Raw genomic sequence first — 17,533 nt, forward strand, 5'->3', positions numbered from 1 at the left:
CAACAGCCCCCTACGCAGCACGGCAACCTAGGGATCATCTTGTACCCTCTGTTAGCCCAACACTCCCTGACAGACATTGGGGAAACGTGTTTGCCTTCGGTGCACGAACACTCAGAGACGCCCAGATGAGACACGCTCACACACACAAACACACACACACAAACACTTTGTACCTTAGGATTGCATGGTAAGCAGTACAAGGAAGCTTTACAGCGACGCTGAAAGGGAGGCATTCTGGGATAGATTAAATTCCTCCATGGGGCTGGAAAAGGTCTTTAGCTGCGTCTCTTTGCAAGCTGTTCAGGATTGGCACGCCATGGGATAAACTCAGATTAAGATTATGTTTTATTTATTTGTTCGCTAGGCAGGATGTTCTGAGGAAAGTGTTCCTGTGTTGTCTAGCGGTTTAGGACCAGACTCATCATGCAGGCAGCGGAAACATTTCTGAAAACCTTCCCAAATGAAAAACAGTTATGGTTGTCCATTTCCACTGATGGTAGGGCAGGGTAGGAGAGATTCCTGATCTTCCTGAAGAAGATGACATTCTAATAAAAACCTTTCTGATAGTTGTCGTCTTGTGGTGTTCACCGGTGTCTGTTTTGTTAGTATCCGGGCAGGTTTGGAGGCAAAGATCAAAGGCGGGTTTAAAAGCATGTGTGCACTCCGGTGAGATTGTTACTCCGCAGCTTTCTAAATGTCTGCATTTCGGGGAACCTTTCTCTCCCCCAGAGCAGACAGTGAGTCACTGCAGTCACACTAAAGTATGGTTCCTTTGTATCAAAGATAAACATGTATATGTTTGTTGCCATAACAACACGTGCCAGCCAACAACAATTTTCCACTTTAGGCACTCCAAGTGCTCTCTCCAAAAAAGCGTGTGCTTCTCCACAATAATGATACTGGGTATTGTTCTAAACTAGGCAGATGCCTTGTATCTATTTTATGCCATGAATAACGATTCCTAAGAGATGGGTGCGGTTCAAAGCACTTAGTTTGAACCATGGACATGGTCCAGAATGGAAGTACTCTGAACTGGGTCCAATATTACCCTCTACCAATTACTTATGTTTTAGGTTGTAACTGTCCACCTCTTCTTCTTGTAGTACCTGATCAAAGTCAACGAGATCAAGACCAAGAAAGGAGTGGATCTTCTACAGAACTTGATCAAGTATTACCACGCCCAGTGCAAGTAAGTCAAATACAATTTAAAAACCTATTTTGTCCATGTAGTCCTTCTGAGGACCAATGGGCTGGTCCCCTGGCAGTCAAACCCTAACCAGCAGTCCCTCCAGAAAGTCCAAAGCAAACATTCCATATGGAGCAAGCCTCCGCTGAAGCTATGCATTGGGGTTCACCATACGTTCTCTGAGAAAATGTTTTTCTGAGAGAGTTATGTCATTGTGCACTCTGCGGACCAGATTTAGCACAACTCTTTCACTCCTCTCCCTTCTCCCCTCCCCTCCCTGTAACCCCCCCCCCCCAACTCTCTCTGTCCTCCCTGCCCCCAACTCCTCCTTGGATGAGTTGCTGCATGATTCACAGGTCCCTGAAATGCAGTCATATTTAGCCCTCATAAATATGCATGGTCATCACACAGATGCCTTCTGACAGCCGTGGGGGTTTGTGGGTAAATAGTGGGCGTCGTCCATGCCAGGATTATCGCACCGGAGCCGCGTCAGTACGGCGAGTTCCTCTCCGGCTCCGTCAGCCTGCTTGTTGCTAGGTCCCCCTGTCACAATAGCAATGCTGTTCTCTGGTAATCAGCTCCACCAGAGCCAAAATGGCCACCTGACGACCACAGTTTCTGACAGGCAAGAGGGAGGAGAATGGCAGTGTCTGCAGCTGGCTGTCTGCGTGTGGAGCTGGGGGAAGAAAAGTTAGGAGGAATACCAAGTTGTTATTTGAGGAGGATAGGAAGGAGAGATGGCTGGCTGCCTGAGGGCAGAGGAGTGAGGGAGTGAGAGAGAGAGAGAGAGAGAGAGAGAGAGAGAGAGAGAGAGAGAGAGAGGTGCAGAGGAAGAGGGGTGGGTGGAGAGAGAGACAGAGAGAGTCAGAGAGAGACAGAGAGAGAGAGAGAGAGAGAGAGTGCAGTGGTGGCTGCTTTCGATGATAAGCAGATGCGCAGGGCTGCATGCAGGTGTGTGCCACTTGCTGATCCATAATGGATCACAGAAGGAGAAGGAGAGAGAAAAGTTTGAGAGCTCGAGGTTGAAGGAGAGAGAGAGATCTCTGCCAAGAGCCAGAAGAGTAGACAGTGGTATACATTAAATATAAGCTGCAGCAGTTTAATTGTCATTCTGTCCCCCGTCCCTGTGACCTTCTATAACGTCCAGGGCATCACTGTGACACGTGGCCTTTAGTAAGTGGTCATTGATACTGAAAGACTGCCTTTTGAACTATCACTGGTAAAAGATGTTGCTGCCACTGACATTCTAATGCCCGAGCCGTCTCCTTCAGCTTCTTCCAGGATGGCTTGAAAACAGCAGACAAGCTGAAACAGTACATAGAGAAGCTGGCTGCCGACCTCTACAATGTAAGCGCTTGTGTGTGTGTGTGCGTGCGTGCGTGCCTGTGAAAAGACAAGAGTGTTTATGTGTGAACCCCACTTGTATATATTTGTGTGTGTGTGTGTGTGTGTTTGCCCCTCACCTATGCAGTGTGTTCTTCTGTGTTCAGATAAAGCAGACCCAGGATGAGGAGAAGAAGCAGCTGACAGCGCTCAGAGACCTCATCAAGTCCTCCCTGCAGCTGGACCAGAAGGAGGTAAGCAGGCCAGACCAGACAAGGTTAAACCATTTTCAACCAGGCTAGGACTGGACCAGGATAGGCTCACTTAAATAAGACCAAAACATGGTATCACCTCCTCGAGCACCCCAGCAGCCGTACTTGAGAAGCACATGCTCGCTAGTTATCACTGGATCCTCACAGGCGCATGTGTGTTCACAGCTAGCTAGCTGCACGAGGGCGTGCCAGGATGCTTTCACTTCACACTCAGTCCTCTCACTCCTACCTCCCACTCAGCCACACACACACACACCTACTACTGCCCTGGTTTCCTGCGCGAGTTTAAACACAAAAGCGGACACACCCACACACCAGGCCAGCATGTAATCAAGCTCACGCTCACCACACAAACCCAAGCATGCAAGCACTCAGCCATACCTGTGCACACACACACACACACACACACACACACACACACACACCACTCTCTCCCTTCCCCAGCTAGATCTTTCACGTTCTTCCCTTTCTCTATCTCTCCCTCTCTCCTTTGCTGCTTGTCTGGACTCCAGTCTAGAAGAGTAAGTTCCGGTGCTCCTCTGTCTGTGGTGTCTGAGTGATGATTGGCTCTCCTGAGAGGGGACGTAGAGCATGCGGCATGCTGCCCTGAAGGCCCCTTCTAGAACAGACCGCCCATTGGACTAGCTCCTGGACATCCTACTGATGTGTGTCTGACTGTGTTAGAGAGGATCTCATGAGGCATGTTTGTATGCTTGTTGTGTATGGCGCGCGTGTGTGTGCAGGACTCCCAGAGCAGTAAGGGGGGCTACAGCATGCATCAGCTGCAGGGTAACAAGGAGTTTGGCTGTGAGAAGAAGGGTCACCTGATGAAGAAAAGCGATGGGTAGGGTCACGCCACACCTAACCCAAACACACAAAACACACCAACTTGTGGTTGTTGTTTATGCGGTTGTTTTTGATGTTGTTGTTTTCCTGTAGGCTGAGGAAGGTGTGGCAGAGACGGCAGTGTTCGGTGAAGGGCGGCATTCTTACCATCGCTCACGCCACGGTGAGTGGAGCACCCCACATACACGCACGCACACACACATACACACACCCTCCTGACACACTGTGAAACCTGGGTGCTTGGAGCGTGTGAATGAGACACTATCAATCTGTTGCCTGAGAGGAATCGACACGGATGTGGTTTCCATGACAACCCCCCCCCCCCCCCCTCTTCCTCTCACTCCCTCCAATGACCATCCACCTCTTTCCACTGCTGTTAGTGAGTCATCTGTTCCTGTGTTTGTGTGCTTGTGAGTGTGTGCACGCGAGTGTGTGCACGCATGCCACTGGCTAGATCTCTTCTCTCTGACTGGCTTGTGGCTCTGCTATGTGTTACAGTGTTCTGTCATACTGTCTCCCACAAGAATCTCTTACTGTACAATCTTGACTGTCAACGGTCACTGAGGTTACACACGTTACAAAGCTGTACTAAAGCTGATTGAATGTGGATGTGACTGTGTATCCCAGTAGGTTCTGCTCTCTCTCACCTACCTTCTCTCTCTCTCTCTCTCTCGCTCTCTCTCTCTCTCTGTCTCTCTCTCTGTCTCTCTCTCTCTCTGTCTCTCTCTCCTACCTGCTCTCTCTGTCTCTCTCTCCTACCTGCTCTCTCTGTCTCTGTCTCGCTCTCTCTGTCTTGCTCTCTCTCTCTCTCTCTCTCTCTGTCTCTCTCTCTCTGTCTCTCTCTCCTACCTGCTCTCTCTGTCTCTGTCCCGCTCTCTCTCTGTCTTGCTCTCTCTCTGTCTCTCTCTCTCTCTCTCTCTCTCTCTCTCTCTCTGTCTGTCTCTCTCTCTGTCTCTCTCTGTCTCTCTCTCCTACCTGCTCTCTCTGTCTCGCTCTCTCTCTGTCTTGCTCTCTCTCTGTCTTGCTCTCTCTCTGTCTTGCTCTCTCTCTGTCTCTCTCTCTCTCTCTCTCTCTCTGTGTGTGTGTGTTCACAACATGGAGAATCGTCTCTGTATCCTAAGGTTTTTTTCCAAAGCCATAGAGAGCCATCAAGGCTGTTTAGTGTTGAGTTGTCTGGAGGCGTTTGGCCCGTCCGTGTTGTTTTTCCCAGCAGCCCCTGCGGCAGCTCTGAACTCGTGGGTCGTGGCCACTCATTCAGAGCCTGGCACCGTGCCTGCCTGCCAGCTCCACCCCAGGCCTCATCACAGACAGTTCACGTTTCATTAACACACACACACACACACACATGACCACACATACACAGACGCACGTGAAGAACCTAGTGCCAGGAGGCAGCGAGTGCAAGCTTCAAATTCACTTATTTCTTGCTCTTTTTATATAATAAGACGGGAAGGGAGATTGGGTCTAATTTTTGAATCTATCAATCTTGCTTCCCCCTTCTCTCTCTCTCTCTCTCTCTCTCTCTCTCTCTCTCTCTCTCTCTCTCTCTCTCTCTCTCTCTCTCTCTCTCTCTCTCTCTCTCTCTCTCTCTCTCTCTCTCTCTCTCTCTCTCTCTCTCTCTCTCTCTCTGTCTCTCTCCCCCCTTTATGTCTCTCCTTTTATCTCTCTCTCTCTCTCTCCATCCCTGCAGTCTAACCGTCAGCCTGTGAAGCTCAACCTGCTGACCTGCCAGGTGAAGCCCAGCGCCGAGGACAGGAAGTGCTTCGACCTGATTTCCCGTGAGTAGGGCCCGTCACCACTGCAACAGGTGCTGCCGGTCACAGGTCCCGGCAGAGTAGATGGAGCTGGTTGTGAAGTGACATCCTCACATCTCCCTGCATCTCTCTCTTCCTCCCTCCCTCCCCCCCCCCAGATAACAGGACATATCATTTCCAGGCAGAGGATGAACAGGAGTTTGTCATGTGAGTACCAGAGGAGTCTCACATCCCCACTCTCACACAGTAGGGTCTGGTTAGATACAGGTTAGATTACATTCATTGTGTATAGACACAGTATGCATAGGGTATATACTCTATACACCAAGTTTACAGACTTGTGGTTGCCAAAAAGTGAGGTCCCTGTAACCACATACCCCACACACACACACGTATATGAAGACGCTCATGCACAGTAACAGACACGTGGGGACAAACAGGCCCTCACACATGGATGCTTGTAGGGCTGTGAGGGGTGAGGGACACGAGGAGTGGCCTATCTGAGGCTCATCAGGACTGCATCCAGGCCTGGGAAGATAGCAGGGGCCAGAGATGTGTGTGTGTGTGTGTGTGAGAGAGAAAGTGTTTGTGTGTGATTGTTAGAAATAATGGATGTGTGTCGGTGTGAAAGAGCGAAAGAAAGAGATTGTGTGTGTGTGTGTGTGTGTGGCGGGGTGAACTGCTGGGGAGGTACTTCCAGCAGTGTTGATTCATGTTTGAAGGCCAGTTACTTCCTGCCTGTCTGACTTGTTAAGAGCCTGAGAGTGTGTGGGCGAGTGTGTGTGTGTGTGTGTGTGTGTGAGACGGTGGTTAGCTGTGGCCTCAGTAGCCTATGACATCCTGGGGCCTTGTCAAGTTTTTAAGGACTGTCTGTGTGAACTGAAGTAACAATACTTAGGCTATATCAAGAAAACCCTTTTTAGTCCCCTATAGCAAACTAGATGGAAGTGGTGATAGGCAGCATTATCTGTGTTAAAAAAAAACCCCCACCAAAACAAGGTACCAGATGTACTTGTGTGTGTGTCGGCTTGTGCAGCTGGATCTCGGTGCTGACCAACAGCAAGGAGGAGGCGTTGAACATGGCCTTCCGAGGGGAGCAGAGTGCGGGGGCGGAGGAGGACGGCCTGCAAGATCTCACCAAGGCCATCATCGAGGACGTGCTGCGCATGCCTGGCAACGAACTGTGCTGCGACTGTGGAGCTGCAGGTACACCAGTGTGTGTGTGTGTGTGTGTCAAGGCAACAGGGAGATGGTGAGTGTCTGTCTGTGTGTGTCTGTATAAATCGAGACCGAAAGCTATGGAGTGAGTGTGTGTGTGGGTGTCCCTGTAGCTGTGTGTGTCTCTGGAGCGCTCCGGCTCCTCCTGCTTTGTGCTTGCTCACCACTCGTTCACCTTGTCACGCCGGGAGACAACAGCCACGCTTCAGCAAGGCCTCTCGCTCCTCAGCTCTGAGCTTCACCCCAGCCTCTCCATCATCATCCTCTTCATCTTCAAAGACGTCCCTCAGCCATGCAGGCCCTCCAACTGGCTCTACATCCTCCTGGCTGTTCTCTACTCTCTACACACACTCCCCCCCCCTCTACCAGATATGGATTTTTGCTTCATGGCTGTTCTCTATTCTCCCCCCCCCCCCCTTCCCTGTCCTCCAGCTGCCCTCAGCAAACGAGCGGCTTCAAGGTGTTTGTGTGATTGTGGCTGTGTTGGCATTCAGGAAGTAGGGCCTCCGTCCTGACACTGAGCTCCCCCTCATGTGGAAGTGGAGAGTCAGCACTCCTAGAACCAGAGGCACCCTGGCCTTTGGTCTCTCTCTCTCTCTGTCTCTCTCTCTGTCTCTCTCTCTCTCTGTCTCTCTCTCCTACCTGCTCTCTCTGTCTCTCTCTCTCTCTCTCTCTCTCTCACTCACACTCACACTCACACTCACACACACACACACACACCTTACCTAATCACCCATCTGCCCCTCTCAGCACAAAAGCACACACACACCCACGGGGCGAGAACAAACAATAAAAAAAGGAACAGGCTATTACAGAGAAACAACATCATTACATCATGTTGTTATATCATTCCCACAAGCGCTGTGGAACCCCCCCACCCCCCACCCCTACCATAGATGGAGCTAATTCAACACATCAGTAGTGTGATCATTAACAGCCTCAGAGGGAAAAAAATGTCACAGTTTGTGTTGGCAATCCATGACCTTGTGGCCGTCCAGGTCTGGTTATCCTGAGTGTGTGACTCATGAGTTGTGTCTGCCTGTCTGGCACAGACCTGTCAGCTCCACCTGCAGTGCTGTCTGTAGGGCCTGTGAGTGGTCTGTCTGTCTGTCTGTCTGTCTGCCTGGCTGGCCGAGGGCACGGGTGGTCTGGCTGTCTGTCTGCCTGTCTGGCAGCTTCCAGTGACACCACATTTATGAATGAATAGATTGGGGTCAGATGGCTGAGCGGTTAGGGGATTAATCAGAAGGTTGTTGGTTCGATTCCCGGCCATGCCAAATGACATTGTGTCCTTCAGTGAGGCACGTCACCCTACTTGCCTCGGTAGAATATCCCTGTACTTACTGTAAGTAGCTCTGGATAAGAGCGTCTGCTAAATGTAAATGTAGATTGGGGGTTTCCCAGATACCCAGACCCTGGTCGCTCACAACCTCTCGCTCTGTCTTTCTGTTTCTCGTTCCCTTCTTCTTTATCGTTCTATTCTATCTCTTGCTGTCTGTATGTGTCTCTCACTTTGTCTCTTCCCGTCTCTCTGTCTCTCTCTGTCTGTCTCTCTCTCTCTCTCTCTCTCTGTTTTCTGTTTGTAGATCCCAAGTGGTTGTCCACCAACCTGGGGATTCTGACCTGCATTGAGTGCTCAGGCATCCACAGGGAGATGGGCGTGCACATCTCTCGCATCCAGTCCATGGAGCTGGACAAGCTGGGCACCTCCGAACTCTTGGTGAGGGGAGAGGCAAAACCCATGTTCTTGGTTGATGTTTTTGTTTTGTCCATTTCATTATTTTAATTTTTAGGTCCAGGAGCCAAGCTGGACGATCGCCATTCAGATTCTGTTGTTTGTGATTTCATACTGATGCAGCCTTTTCTTTCGCTCCTTCGTTCTCGCTTTCTCTTCCCCCCACTCTCTCCCTCCCTCCCTCCCTCCCTCCCTCCCTCCCTCCCTCCCTCCCTCCCTCCCTCCCTCCCTCCCTCCCTCCCTCCCTCCCTCCCTCCCTCCCTCCCTCCCTCCCTCCCTCCCTCCCTCCCTCCCTCCCTCCCTCCCTCCCTCCCTCCCTCCCTCCCTCCCTCCCTCCCTCCCTCCCTCCCTCCGTCTCTCTCCAGCTGGCCAAGAACGTGGGGAACAGTAGTTTCAATGACATCATGGAGGGAAACCTCCCCAGCCCCTCACCAAAGCCCTCCCCTGCCAGTGACATGTACGTACGCACCTTCACAAACAAGGGCCTCAAACCAGCAAACACTTCCGACATGTAGCCGTGGTCTCTGTCAGACACTGAAGATTCCTCCCCCCTTCTCCCTCCTCCCCTCCTCCCCCCCTTCTCCCCCCTCCTCCCTCTCCCCCCTCCTCCCCCCCCCCTCTCCCTCACTACAGGACAGTGAGGAAGGAGTTCATCAACGCTAAGTACATGGACCACAAGTTTGCACGCAAGACGTGCACGTCTGCCTCGGCCAAGATGAGCGAGCTGTGTGAGGCGGTCAAGTCCCGCGACCTGCTCTCCCTCATCCAGGTGTACGCAGAGGGGGTGGAGCTTATGGAGCCCCTCCCAGAGGCGGGGCCGGTGAGTGTGACCTCCCAAAAGACACACCACGGCTGTGTCTGTCGACAGTAGGCCAGCCCCTCCCCTCTGTGTCTGTCGACAGTAGGCCAGCCCCTCCCCTCTGTGTCTGTCGACAGTAGGCCAGCCCCTCCCCTCTGTGTCTGTCGACAGTAGGCCAGCCCCTCCCCTCTGTGTCTGTCGACAGTAGGCCAGCCCCTCCCCTCTGTGTCTGTCGACAGTAGGCCAGCCCCTCCCCTCTGTGTCTGTCGACAGTAGGCCAGCCCCTCCCCTCTGTGTCTGTCGACAGTAGGCCAGCCCCTCCCCTCTGTGTCTGTCGACAGTAGGCCAGCCCCTCCCCTCTGTGTCTGTCGACAGTAGGCCAGCCCCTCCCCTCTGTGTCTGTCGACAGTAGGCCAGCCCCTCCCCTCTGTGTCTGTTCGACAGTAGGCCAGCCCCTCCCCTCTGTGTCTGTCGACAGTAGGCCAGCCCCTCCCCTCTGTGTCTGTCGACAGTAGGCCAGCCCCTCCCCTCTGTGTCTGTCGACAGTAGGCCAGCCCCTCCCCTCTGTGTCTGTCGACAGTAGGCCAGCCCCTCACCTCTGTGTCTGTCGACAGTAGGCCAGCCCCTCCCCTCTGTGTCTGTCGACAGTAGGCCAGCCCCTCCCCTCTGTGTCTGTCGACAGTAGGCCAGCCCCTCCCCTCTGTGTCTGTCGACAGTAGGCCAGCCCCTCCCCTCTGTGTCTGTCTACAGTCCTGATCAAAGCCGGGCTTCAGTAGGGATCTGGAGTTTCCTCATGAAGGCAGGATGAATGAATACCTCTCGGGATCCACTTCTAAAAGTGTGTGTCGACGGCGTCTCTTTCTGGGACTTTTCTAATAGTTGTTTAGTTAGCCAGAGTTACAGTGGCTGTGATAAAGCGGTGTCAGATGCAGACCCCTGGGGCTGAGAGATCTTGCTGAGTGTGTGTGCGTGTGTGTGATGACTCACTGTGTGTGTGCAGTTTAGAGCTTTGAAGCTGACTCACTGCTATCTGATCCAGTCATGTCAGGGGGATCTAACCACTCCCTGGACACAGACAGACAGGATGATTACTGGACAGCTAAGGATGGGACAGGAATATCTGCCAGCGTTATTGCATCTTGGCCATTATGGTTTGTCCAAGTTCCTGTAGTCCTGGAACTTCTTGGCCTCACAGTTAAACCCAAACCTGAAACTGATGTCTGGTTTCACTTTAAGGATATAAAGTCACTTTTCCACTTCAAGGGTGGTAACTAACAGTAACTTGCAGCCATTTTGGGGGTTTAAGTCTGTGTTGAATCAGTGTGTCAGATGCAGCTGCGCCAATTAGAACACTCTAATCTCCCCAATTACAGAAATGTTGGAATCATGCTCACGACTTTGCTTAGGGCTGCTTGGGAGATGTTATTTTTAGAAGCCATTTTGTTTCTCTGCAGTTTGTTTACAGTCGAGTGCCTAGTGAGAGAAAGGACGGGGGCACGGGGGGGAGAGAGACACAAGAAACTGAGAGAAAAAGATGACAGAGAAAGTGTGTGTGTGTGTGTGTGTGTGTGTGTGTGTGTGTGTGTGTGTGTGTGTGTGTGTGTGTGTGTGTGTGTGTGTGTGTGTGTGTGTGTGTGTGTGTGTGTGTGTGTGTGTGTGTGTGTGTGTGTGTGTGTGTGTGTGTGAGAGAGAGAGAGAGAGAGAGTGTAGGAGAAGGAGAAAGAGGGAGAAAGGCAAATGCAGAATGGATGCTGCTGCTCTTGGTGAGCGTGTGACGTCTGTTCTGTGTGTGATCGCCCCCTGCAGGAGGTGGGAGAGACAGCCCTCCATTACTCTGTGCGCACGGCCGACCACACTTCTCTGCACCTGGTGGACTTCCTGGTGCAGAACAGGTAACATGAGCCCATCAGATCAACGACTCTCTCTCCCTCTCTTCCACATCCATGTCATTGTATAACCACAGTTAGCCCTAGATGTATCCAAATGAGAAAGGGAGAAGTGAAGAACGAAAGACAGACAGGAAAAGATAAAATACATAAAATGATAAATTGAGAAATACAAATTGAGAAATAGAGAGAGAAAGAGAGGGGGCTAAGAAGGAAGAAGAGCTCAAAGCTCAGATTCCCACAAGGCTAACAGAACTGGGTCACGCACTTCTTCTGTGTTCTTAATGTATTCCTCTCCTCTTTTCCCTCTTTACTATAGCAGATAGAGGCAGTTATGGAGGCTGTTGCCAGGAGATGGATGTAGAGGCAGGTTCAGAGGCTGTTAACCTGGAGATGGATGGGGAGGCAGTTTTAGAAGCTGGTACTGGCAGATGGGTGTAGAGACAGGTTGCTACTGGGAGGCTGCTCATTAAATAACAGTCATGCTTGCACGATGTCATGCCCAATCATCATAAAGTACGTCATGTCTGTCGTTATTTGGGGACTAGGGGTGTTGGAATAGAGCCCAGTCCGAGTTGATGTGAAGTGGGTTTTGACAGGTGGAATTACAGACGTGTATTTCAGGGTCAGTGTGTTGCTGGAGGCTACAGTGTGGAATTAGAGAGCACTTGTGACAGGTTTACCTGCATGGCCTCAGGGTCAGCACTCGTGCTCTAACCTGTGTGTGTGTGCGCGTGCCCGTGTGTGTGTGTGCCCGCGTGTGTGTGTGTGTGTGTGTGTGTGTGTGTGCTTCAGTGGTAACCTGGATAAGCAGACTGAGTGGGGGAACACCGCCCTGCATTACTGCTGCATGTACGAGAAGCACGAGTGTCTCAAACTGCTGCTGAGGGGCAAGCCAGCCACTGACATCAGTGAGTAGTCCTACACTGCCTTGATTTAGGCCACTCCTTGGAGTCAAGCCCATGGATCTGTGCCAAAGGCGCCAACTGTGAGGCGAATCAAACGTACCTCGATTGCTTGGTACGCCAGACTGCAATGTTGAAGTGTGCCTCCTCCTTTCAGCCAATCAGAACGGAGAGACTGCGCTGGATGTTGCCAGGCGACTGAGGAACAGTCAGTGCGAGGAGGCAGTAAGTATCTTATTGTGGAACGTGTACAAGCATGCATGCATCTGTAGGTTTTGATATGAAACCATTCATTAATTATAATTCCAACTCCAATTATAGACTTGGATAATACCTTTATATTCTGTCATCCATTTATTAGACTGACATTATGTAAAGAGTGGCATCGTTGACAACACTTGTGTCCTCCCAATCATTTCACACAAACGTTCAGTAAACAGTAAGCACTTGAGTATGATAGCAGCATTTCATGATTGCCTCATTACTGGTCATTGATGTCAGCCCTCAAATCAGCTGTTGGTGGTGGCCACTTAACCAGTGTAATGGCAGTGCACCACCACTGGGTGGCAGCAGACCAGTTCTGCATCCAACAAGCTGAGAACACTGCTATGATTACCACTGCGCTCCATTATCACCTCTAAATGTGTGTGTGTGTGCGCGCCTCAGCTTGTGCAGGCCGCCGAGGGCAAGTTCTACCCTCACATCCATGTGGAGTACGAGTGGAGCCTGAGGCTGGAGGAGATGGACGAGAGTGATGACGACCTGGATGACAAGGTGAGACTGAACCTTGCCCTTCGCTTCAAACCTGAGCACAGCCTCCACACAGGTATATGTACTCAACACATGACCAAACACCGTCCCTCTCTCTCTCTCTCTTTCTCTCTCGATCTCTCTCGCTCTCTCTCGCTCTCTCCCTCCCTCCCTCTCCCTCTCTCTCTCACTCTCTCTCCCTCCCCCTCTCTGTCTCTCTCTGTCCCTCTCCATCTCTCTCTCTCTCTCTCTCTCTCTCTCTCTCTCTCTCTCTCTCTCTCTCTCTCTCTCTCTCTCTCTCTCTCTCTGTGTCTCTCTCTCTCTGTGTCTCTCCCTCTCTCCAGCCCAGTCCCATTAAGAAGGACCGCTCTCCCAGGCCCCAGAGTTTCTGCCACTCCTACAGCCTGTCCCCTCATGACAAGCTGTCCCTGCCGGGCTTCGCTGGCCACCGTGACAAGCAGCGCCTCTCCTACACCGCGTTGCATCAGATGCACAGCCTCTCCACCGACCTCACTTCCTCCCCCGTGGCCGACGCCCCTCCTCTGCCCCCCAGAAACCAGGGAAAAGGTGACACACACACACACATCACCCAACATACTGATCTAATTTGCATTGTCTAAACGTGACATGACGGATACTGTAACAGTGTCATGTTGGAGCAATTTTTTGATTTGCATTCCATGTTTTATCCAAATGTCTACACCATGATGCAAATGATATAGAAGTCAAGTTTGGCTGGACAGAGCACCGTGTGGTCAGCTTCCTTGTATTATTCGTTTAACCAGCAGGACGTGTAATTGATGACGTAGAGGTAAAACAGAAAACAGTGTCATGTCAATGGTGTTCAGTCAAGTTCCTACAAACTCACACATGGGGGGTGCACACTCTCATACACAACCACAGACAGAACACGCCCATACACATGCACGCCCAGTAGAGGAATGTCATTTGTCAATGTGTGGGTAGGAGAGTGTGGAGATGGTTGCATGAGGGCTGCGTACACAGGAAACCTCCAGGAAAAGATGACTGCAGGGCAGAGGAGTGTAGAGGACGGGAGCGAGGGAGGAAGGAGGGAACAGGGCAGAGGAGAAGAGAGAGGGGAGGGTCAAATGTGAGGGCGGGGAGGGGGAGAGCAGAGGAAGGGAAGGTGAGAGGGAGGGAGGATAAAGGAGGTGTGTAAAAGGGTGGGTGTATACAGAACAGATAAGAGCTTGACAGTGTAGATGTTTCATTATGTAAAACGTGAGCACTTCCTCATTATCTCTGACAGGTTTCACAAACAACCGCCTGAGAGCGTCCTGCTGCGAAGACAGAACTTTGATTAACAATAACAGCCCCCCCCCCCCCCTTCAAACCAGCCTTACACTGCAACCCATACATACACATTGCAATTCGCTGGGAACTGCACACTGCAGCACATAGTCGCATGTAAATGAATAGCTGGAGGATATGAAAGCAGTTAGTGTGAGCGCTAGGGCCGGGCTGCGCTCCTATCCTGAGGGAGATAAGAGATAATCCTGCTCCTGCTGTCTAGCTTTGTGCCATTTCTCTTCTCTTTCGTTGCCTATCGCTGATGAAGACTTCATCTTAGCGCTTTGTAGCGTGTGGGAGAGTTTCTGGCAGAGACTGGCACCGATTTTTCTCCCACACTCTTCATCGCTCTTCCTCTCTTTCCCTCTCTCTCTTTATTTTGTTCTCTCTCCTTTTTCAGCGCCACACTTGGCATTCCTCGGCTCTCACTCGCACTACGCCACTCTGGCGGGCACTCGACCATACATCCGTGAATATCCCGTTTTTAGATTCTCTCTCCCCCTCCGCCCCCCTCTGCCTGTACACCTCATATACGCCCCTCCCTCTGTGGTGCTTCACTCTCCGGCTCAAGGGGACAGACAGGCCGTGGGAAGACGGGAGGGGGGCTTCACTTAGCTAACAGCGGGTTGGTAGAATAAGTGTGGTTCCTCACCACTGCTTTGTGTGTTTGAATCAGGTTTGATACAGGGCACCACTACCTCCCCCTCCTGAGCTGGAAAGTGTCACCATTGCTGCCTCTCTCCTGGCTGAGCTTTCTCTTAGCTGTTCTCCAGCCACCCTACCTCTTTGGGATGATTCTGTGGTGACCGTTGGGACACCAGGAATCTGACAAGAACCTTTCACTAGAGACCTACTAACCAGAACTCACTGACTCGCCATCAACGACACAGGGAAACGTATGCACACACACATTTCACATGCTGGCCTGTGTCGGCCATATCTGTCCAGGTGTTTCTGTTGTGTCTCTCCCTTGATGTTGTCTTGATTGTGGGGGTGAATGTCTCCTTCTGTTGGACCCAAGGATGACGGCCAGACTCCTCCCTCCCCACACCCCAACAAAACCCCCGCCCTTCCTCATTGGTGTCCAAGGTGATAGGATGAGTGAAACCTGTCTGTCCTTTCATCTCATGTGCTATTATTGTTTGTGTGTGTCAATGTGTGTGTCGGTGTGTGTGTGTCGGTGTGTGTATGTGTCACCCCTCCAGTTCCTCCCTCGTCCGGCCCTCCCTCCACCCTCACCCTGGGCGGAAGCTCCACCCTGTCTAAGAAGAGGCCCCCCCCACCTCCCCCTGGACACAAACGCACCCTCTCTGACCCGCCCAGCCCCCTGTCCCACAGCAGGGGGGGCTCCCACGGGGGTGAGTCCAGAGGCCCCCCCCCCAGCAGATACAGCCTCCTTCGCAGATCTGACAATAAGTCGGATGATACAGTAGAATAACACATCAGGAGAAGGAAATCAAAAGTATTGTTCATGAAGTGCAGGACACAAGTTGGCTTGATTGTGAACACATTGAATACCACATTTGACAGTAAAGCCTGTCTGGTCCTGCCCACAAGCCCAGGTTTGGATCTGTAGTGCTAAGATGTAAGCATAGCAATAACTGAACATACTGTACTCCAAAGAATTGCCATAGACTGGTGTATTAGTCTGCAGGTCACCCTGTTTGGACTGTAAACTACATTTGAATGTTGTTTTTAATTGTGTGTGACCTAGTGTCAGTGTTTGTGTGTTCCCTATATGGTTTGACGGTTGTTTGTGAAAACACCATTTCAATCTAAGGTTCTATATCCCAATAGCTAACACAACCAGTAACTTTATGGTCAGTCTGGTCCCATTCCTAATGACCAGGTTCCCATGGTTACTCTGTTAGGTGCCTAACAGAAAGCTCAGCCTGATGCCCCCCCCCCCCCCCCCCCTCCCCGCCCTCTCCCTGATCATGTGATCTGCTTGGTTTGGAAATATTTACGGGGTTCAGGGTTTTTATCCACGACTCACGTTTCTCTCGACATCGCAGGAAGTGACTCGACCCCTCCGCCAGGAAACAGGATGTCTCTTGCATCCAACAAGTTTGAGGGCATTCCCCAGCAGCAAAGGTACTGCCGTGACCAGAGGCTTTGATTAACTGCTGTAATGATGAGGAGATAAAGATGTGTAAAGTACACAGTGTAAAGTCCTTTTATTGCTGGTTGACTTTTTCATTCTTCCTTCTGTTGGACGTGTGTTTTCAGCACTACTGCAAGTAATACAAAGTCGACTCTTGGTCCAAGGGTTCTACCCAAACTACCTCAGAAAGGTAGAGTCTGTCCCTCTCTCTCCCTCTCTGCATCAGCATAGCACAACTCTCATTGGCCGGGTTTCCCAGATTCGTTAAGAAGCTCTTAACGCTAAGAGCTTCTTAGGAGGGTTCTAAGAGCGTTCTAGAGCATTCTTAGAATGCTCCTAAGAAGCTCTTACCGTTAAGAGCTTCTTAACGAATCTGGGAAACCTGGCCACTATCACCTAATGCTGTGCAAACATTCATTTTGTTTTAGTTCTGTCCTAGACACACACACAAATCAAAGTAAGGGTGAATACATTTGAAGTAAACTTACCTTCTCCTCTCTCCAGTGGCCCTGCGTAAAATTGACACTATTCACCCGTCTATGGACAAGCCCAGCCTGCCCCCAGAGGTGTTCCAGAAGTCCCCCCCAGGAGCTGACCCCCCCCAGAAATCCCCCCTGCCTGACAAGCCCCAGCTCAGCGACCTGCCCCCCAAGCCACAGCCCTCAGAACTGCCCCCTAAGCCACAGCCTTCAGAACTGCCCCCTAAGCCTGGAGAACTGCCCCCTAAGCCCCAACTGTCTGACCTCCCTCCCAAACCCCAGCTAGGTGACCTGCCCCCCAAGCCCCAGCTCAAAGACCTCCCCCCGAAGCCTCAGCTCTCCGAGGTGCCCCCCCCTAAGCCTGGGTCTGGAGAGGTCAGTCCCAGGGGCCCGCCCGGAGAGCCGGCCCCCAAGCCACATCCTCCAGATACGCCGGTACCCAATCAGCAAGCAGATCTGGGGAGCCCCTCCCCACAGTCCAGCGAAGACACCAATGGGAGCCCAGTGGGTGCTGCAGAAACACCTGTGCCCTTACCCAGGAAGATCAACACGGTAAATGTCTCTTTGGAATTTTCAGCCTCTCTTTCTCTCTACCTCTCTGCTTTTCTCACTCTGTCTTTCCATTGCACATTAACACACACTGCAATTGCAAACTTTGCCTTTCTCTAATTACATTCTTACGTGGTTTGTGTGTGTGTGTGCCTGTGTGATATGCAATTGTGCTTATTCAGGGTAAGACCAAAACCAGGCGGGTGAAGACCATCTATGACTGTCAGGCTGACAATGATGATGAGCTGACGTTCCTGGAGGGTGAGGTCATCATCGTGACTGGGGAGGAGGACCAGGAGTGGTGGGTGAGTACGCTCCTGACAAAGCTCTCACATCAGGCTCCTGTCAAACCTCAGCAGGAACGCTTCTCGGAAGCCCTACGAGTTCCACATTGTGTTTTGATTCATGCCTAGTTT

General features: G+C 51.5%; 1 protein-coding gene across 3 annotated transcripts in view; it reads left to right on the forward strand.

Annotated features, from left to right (window-relative positions):
* asap1b (ArfGAP with SH3 domain, ankyrin repeat and PH domain 1b) overlaps nucleotides 1-17,533 on the forward strand; it is a 37,762-nt gene that overhangs the window by 18,346 nt on the left and 1,883 nt on the right. The window contains exons 7-28 of one of the 3 annotated variants that reach the window (XM_084702574.1): nucleotides 1,104-1,189; nucleotides 2,458-2,533; nucleotides 2,677-2,763; nucleotides 3,525-3,625; nucleotides 3,721-3,790; nucleotides 5,318-5,405; nucleotides 5,540-5,588; nucleotides 6,418-6,587; nucleotides 8,186-8,319; nucleotides 8,700-8,791; nucleotides 8,968-9,154; nucleotides 10,940-11,025; nucleotides 11,815-11,930; nucleotides 12,082-12,149; nucleotides 12,591-12,698; nucleotides 13,019-13,241; nucleotides 14,386-14,454; nucleotides 15,191-15,343; nucleotides 16,001-16,079; nucleotides 16,215-16,279; nucleotides 16,594-17,120; nucleotides 17,300-17,422. In XM_084702574.1, the coding sequence (XP_084558700.1) occupies nucleotides 1,104-1,189; nucleotides 2,458-2,533; nucleotides 2,677-2,763; nucleotides 3,525-3,625; nucleotides 3,721-3,790; nucleotides 5,318-5,405; nucleotides 5,540-5,588; nucleotides 6,418-6,587; nucleotides 8,186-8,319; nucleotides 8,700-8,791; nucleotides 8,968-9,154; nucleotides 10,940-11,025; nucleotides 11,815-11,930; nucleotides 12,082-12,149; nucleotides 12,591-12,698; nucleotides 13,019-13,241; nucleotides 14,386-14,454; nucleotides 15,191-15,343; nucleotides 16,001-16,079; nucleotides 16,215-16,279; nucleotides 16,594-17,120; nucleotides 17,300-17,422 (2,757 nt within the window). The remainder of the gene's footprint in view (nucleotides 1-1,103; nucleotides 1,190-2,457; nucleotides 2,534-2,676; nucleotides 2,764-3,524; nucleotides 3,626-3,720; nucleotides 3,791-5,317; nucleotides 5,406-5,539; nucleotides 5,589-6,417; nucleotides 6,588-8,185; nucleotides 8,320-8,699; nucleotides 8,792-8,967; nucleotides 9,155-10,939; nucleotides 11,026-11,814; nucleotides 11,931-12,081; nucleotides 12,150-12,590; nucleotides 12,699-13,018; nucleotides 13,242-14,385; nucleotides 14,455-15,190; nucleotides 15,344-16,000; nucleotides 16,080-16,214; nucleotides 16,280-16,593; nucleotides 17,121-17,299; nucleotides 17,423-17,533) is intronic. The other 2 variants (XM_084702572.1, XM_084702573.1) reach the window with 2 other exon arrangements.

Source organism: Hypomesus nipponensis, chromosome 8 (assembly GCF_054491055.1).
Source record: "Hypomesus nipponensis isolate SF chromosome 8, ASM5449105v1, whole genome shotgun sequence".
Classification (NCBI taxonomy): Eukaryota; Metazoa; Chordata; class Actinopteri; order Osmeriformes; family Osmeridae; genus Hypomesus; species Hypomesus nipponensis.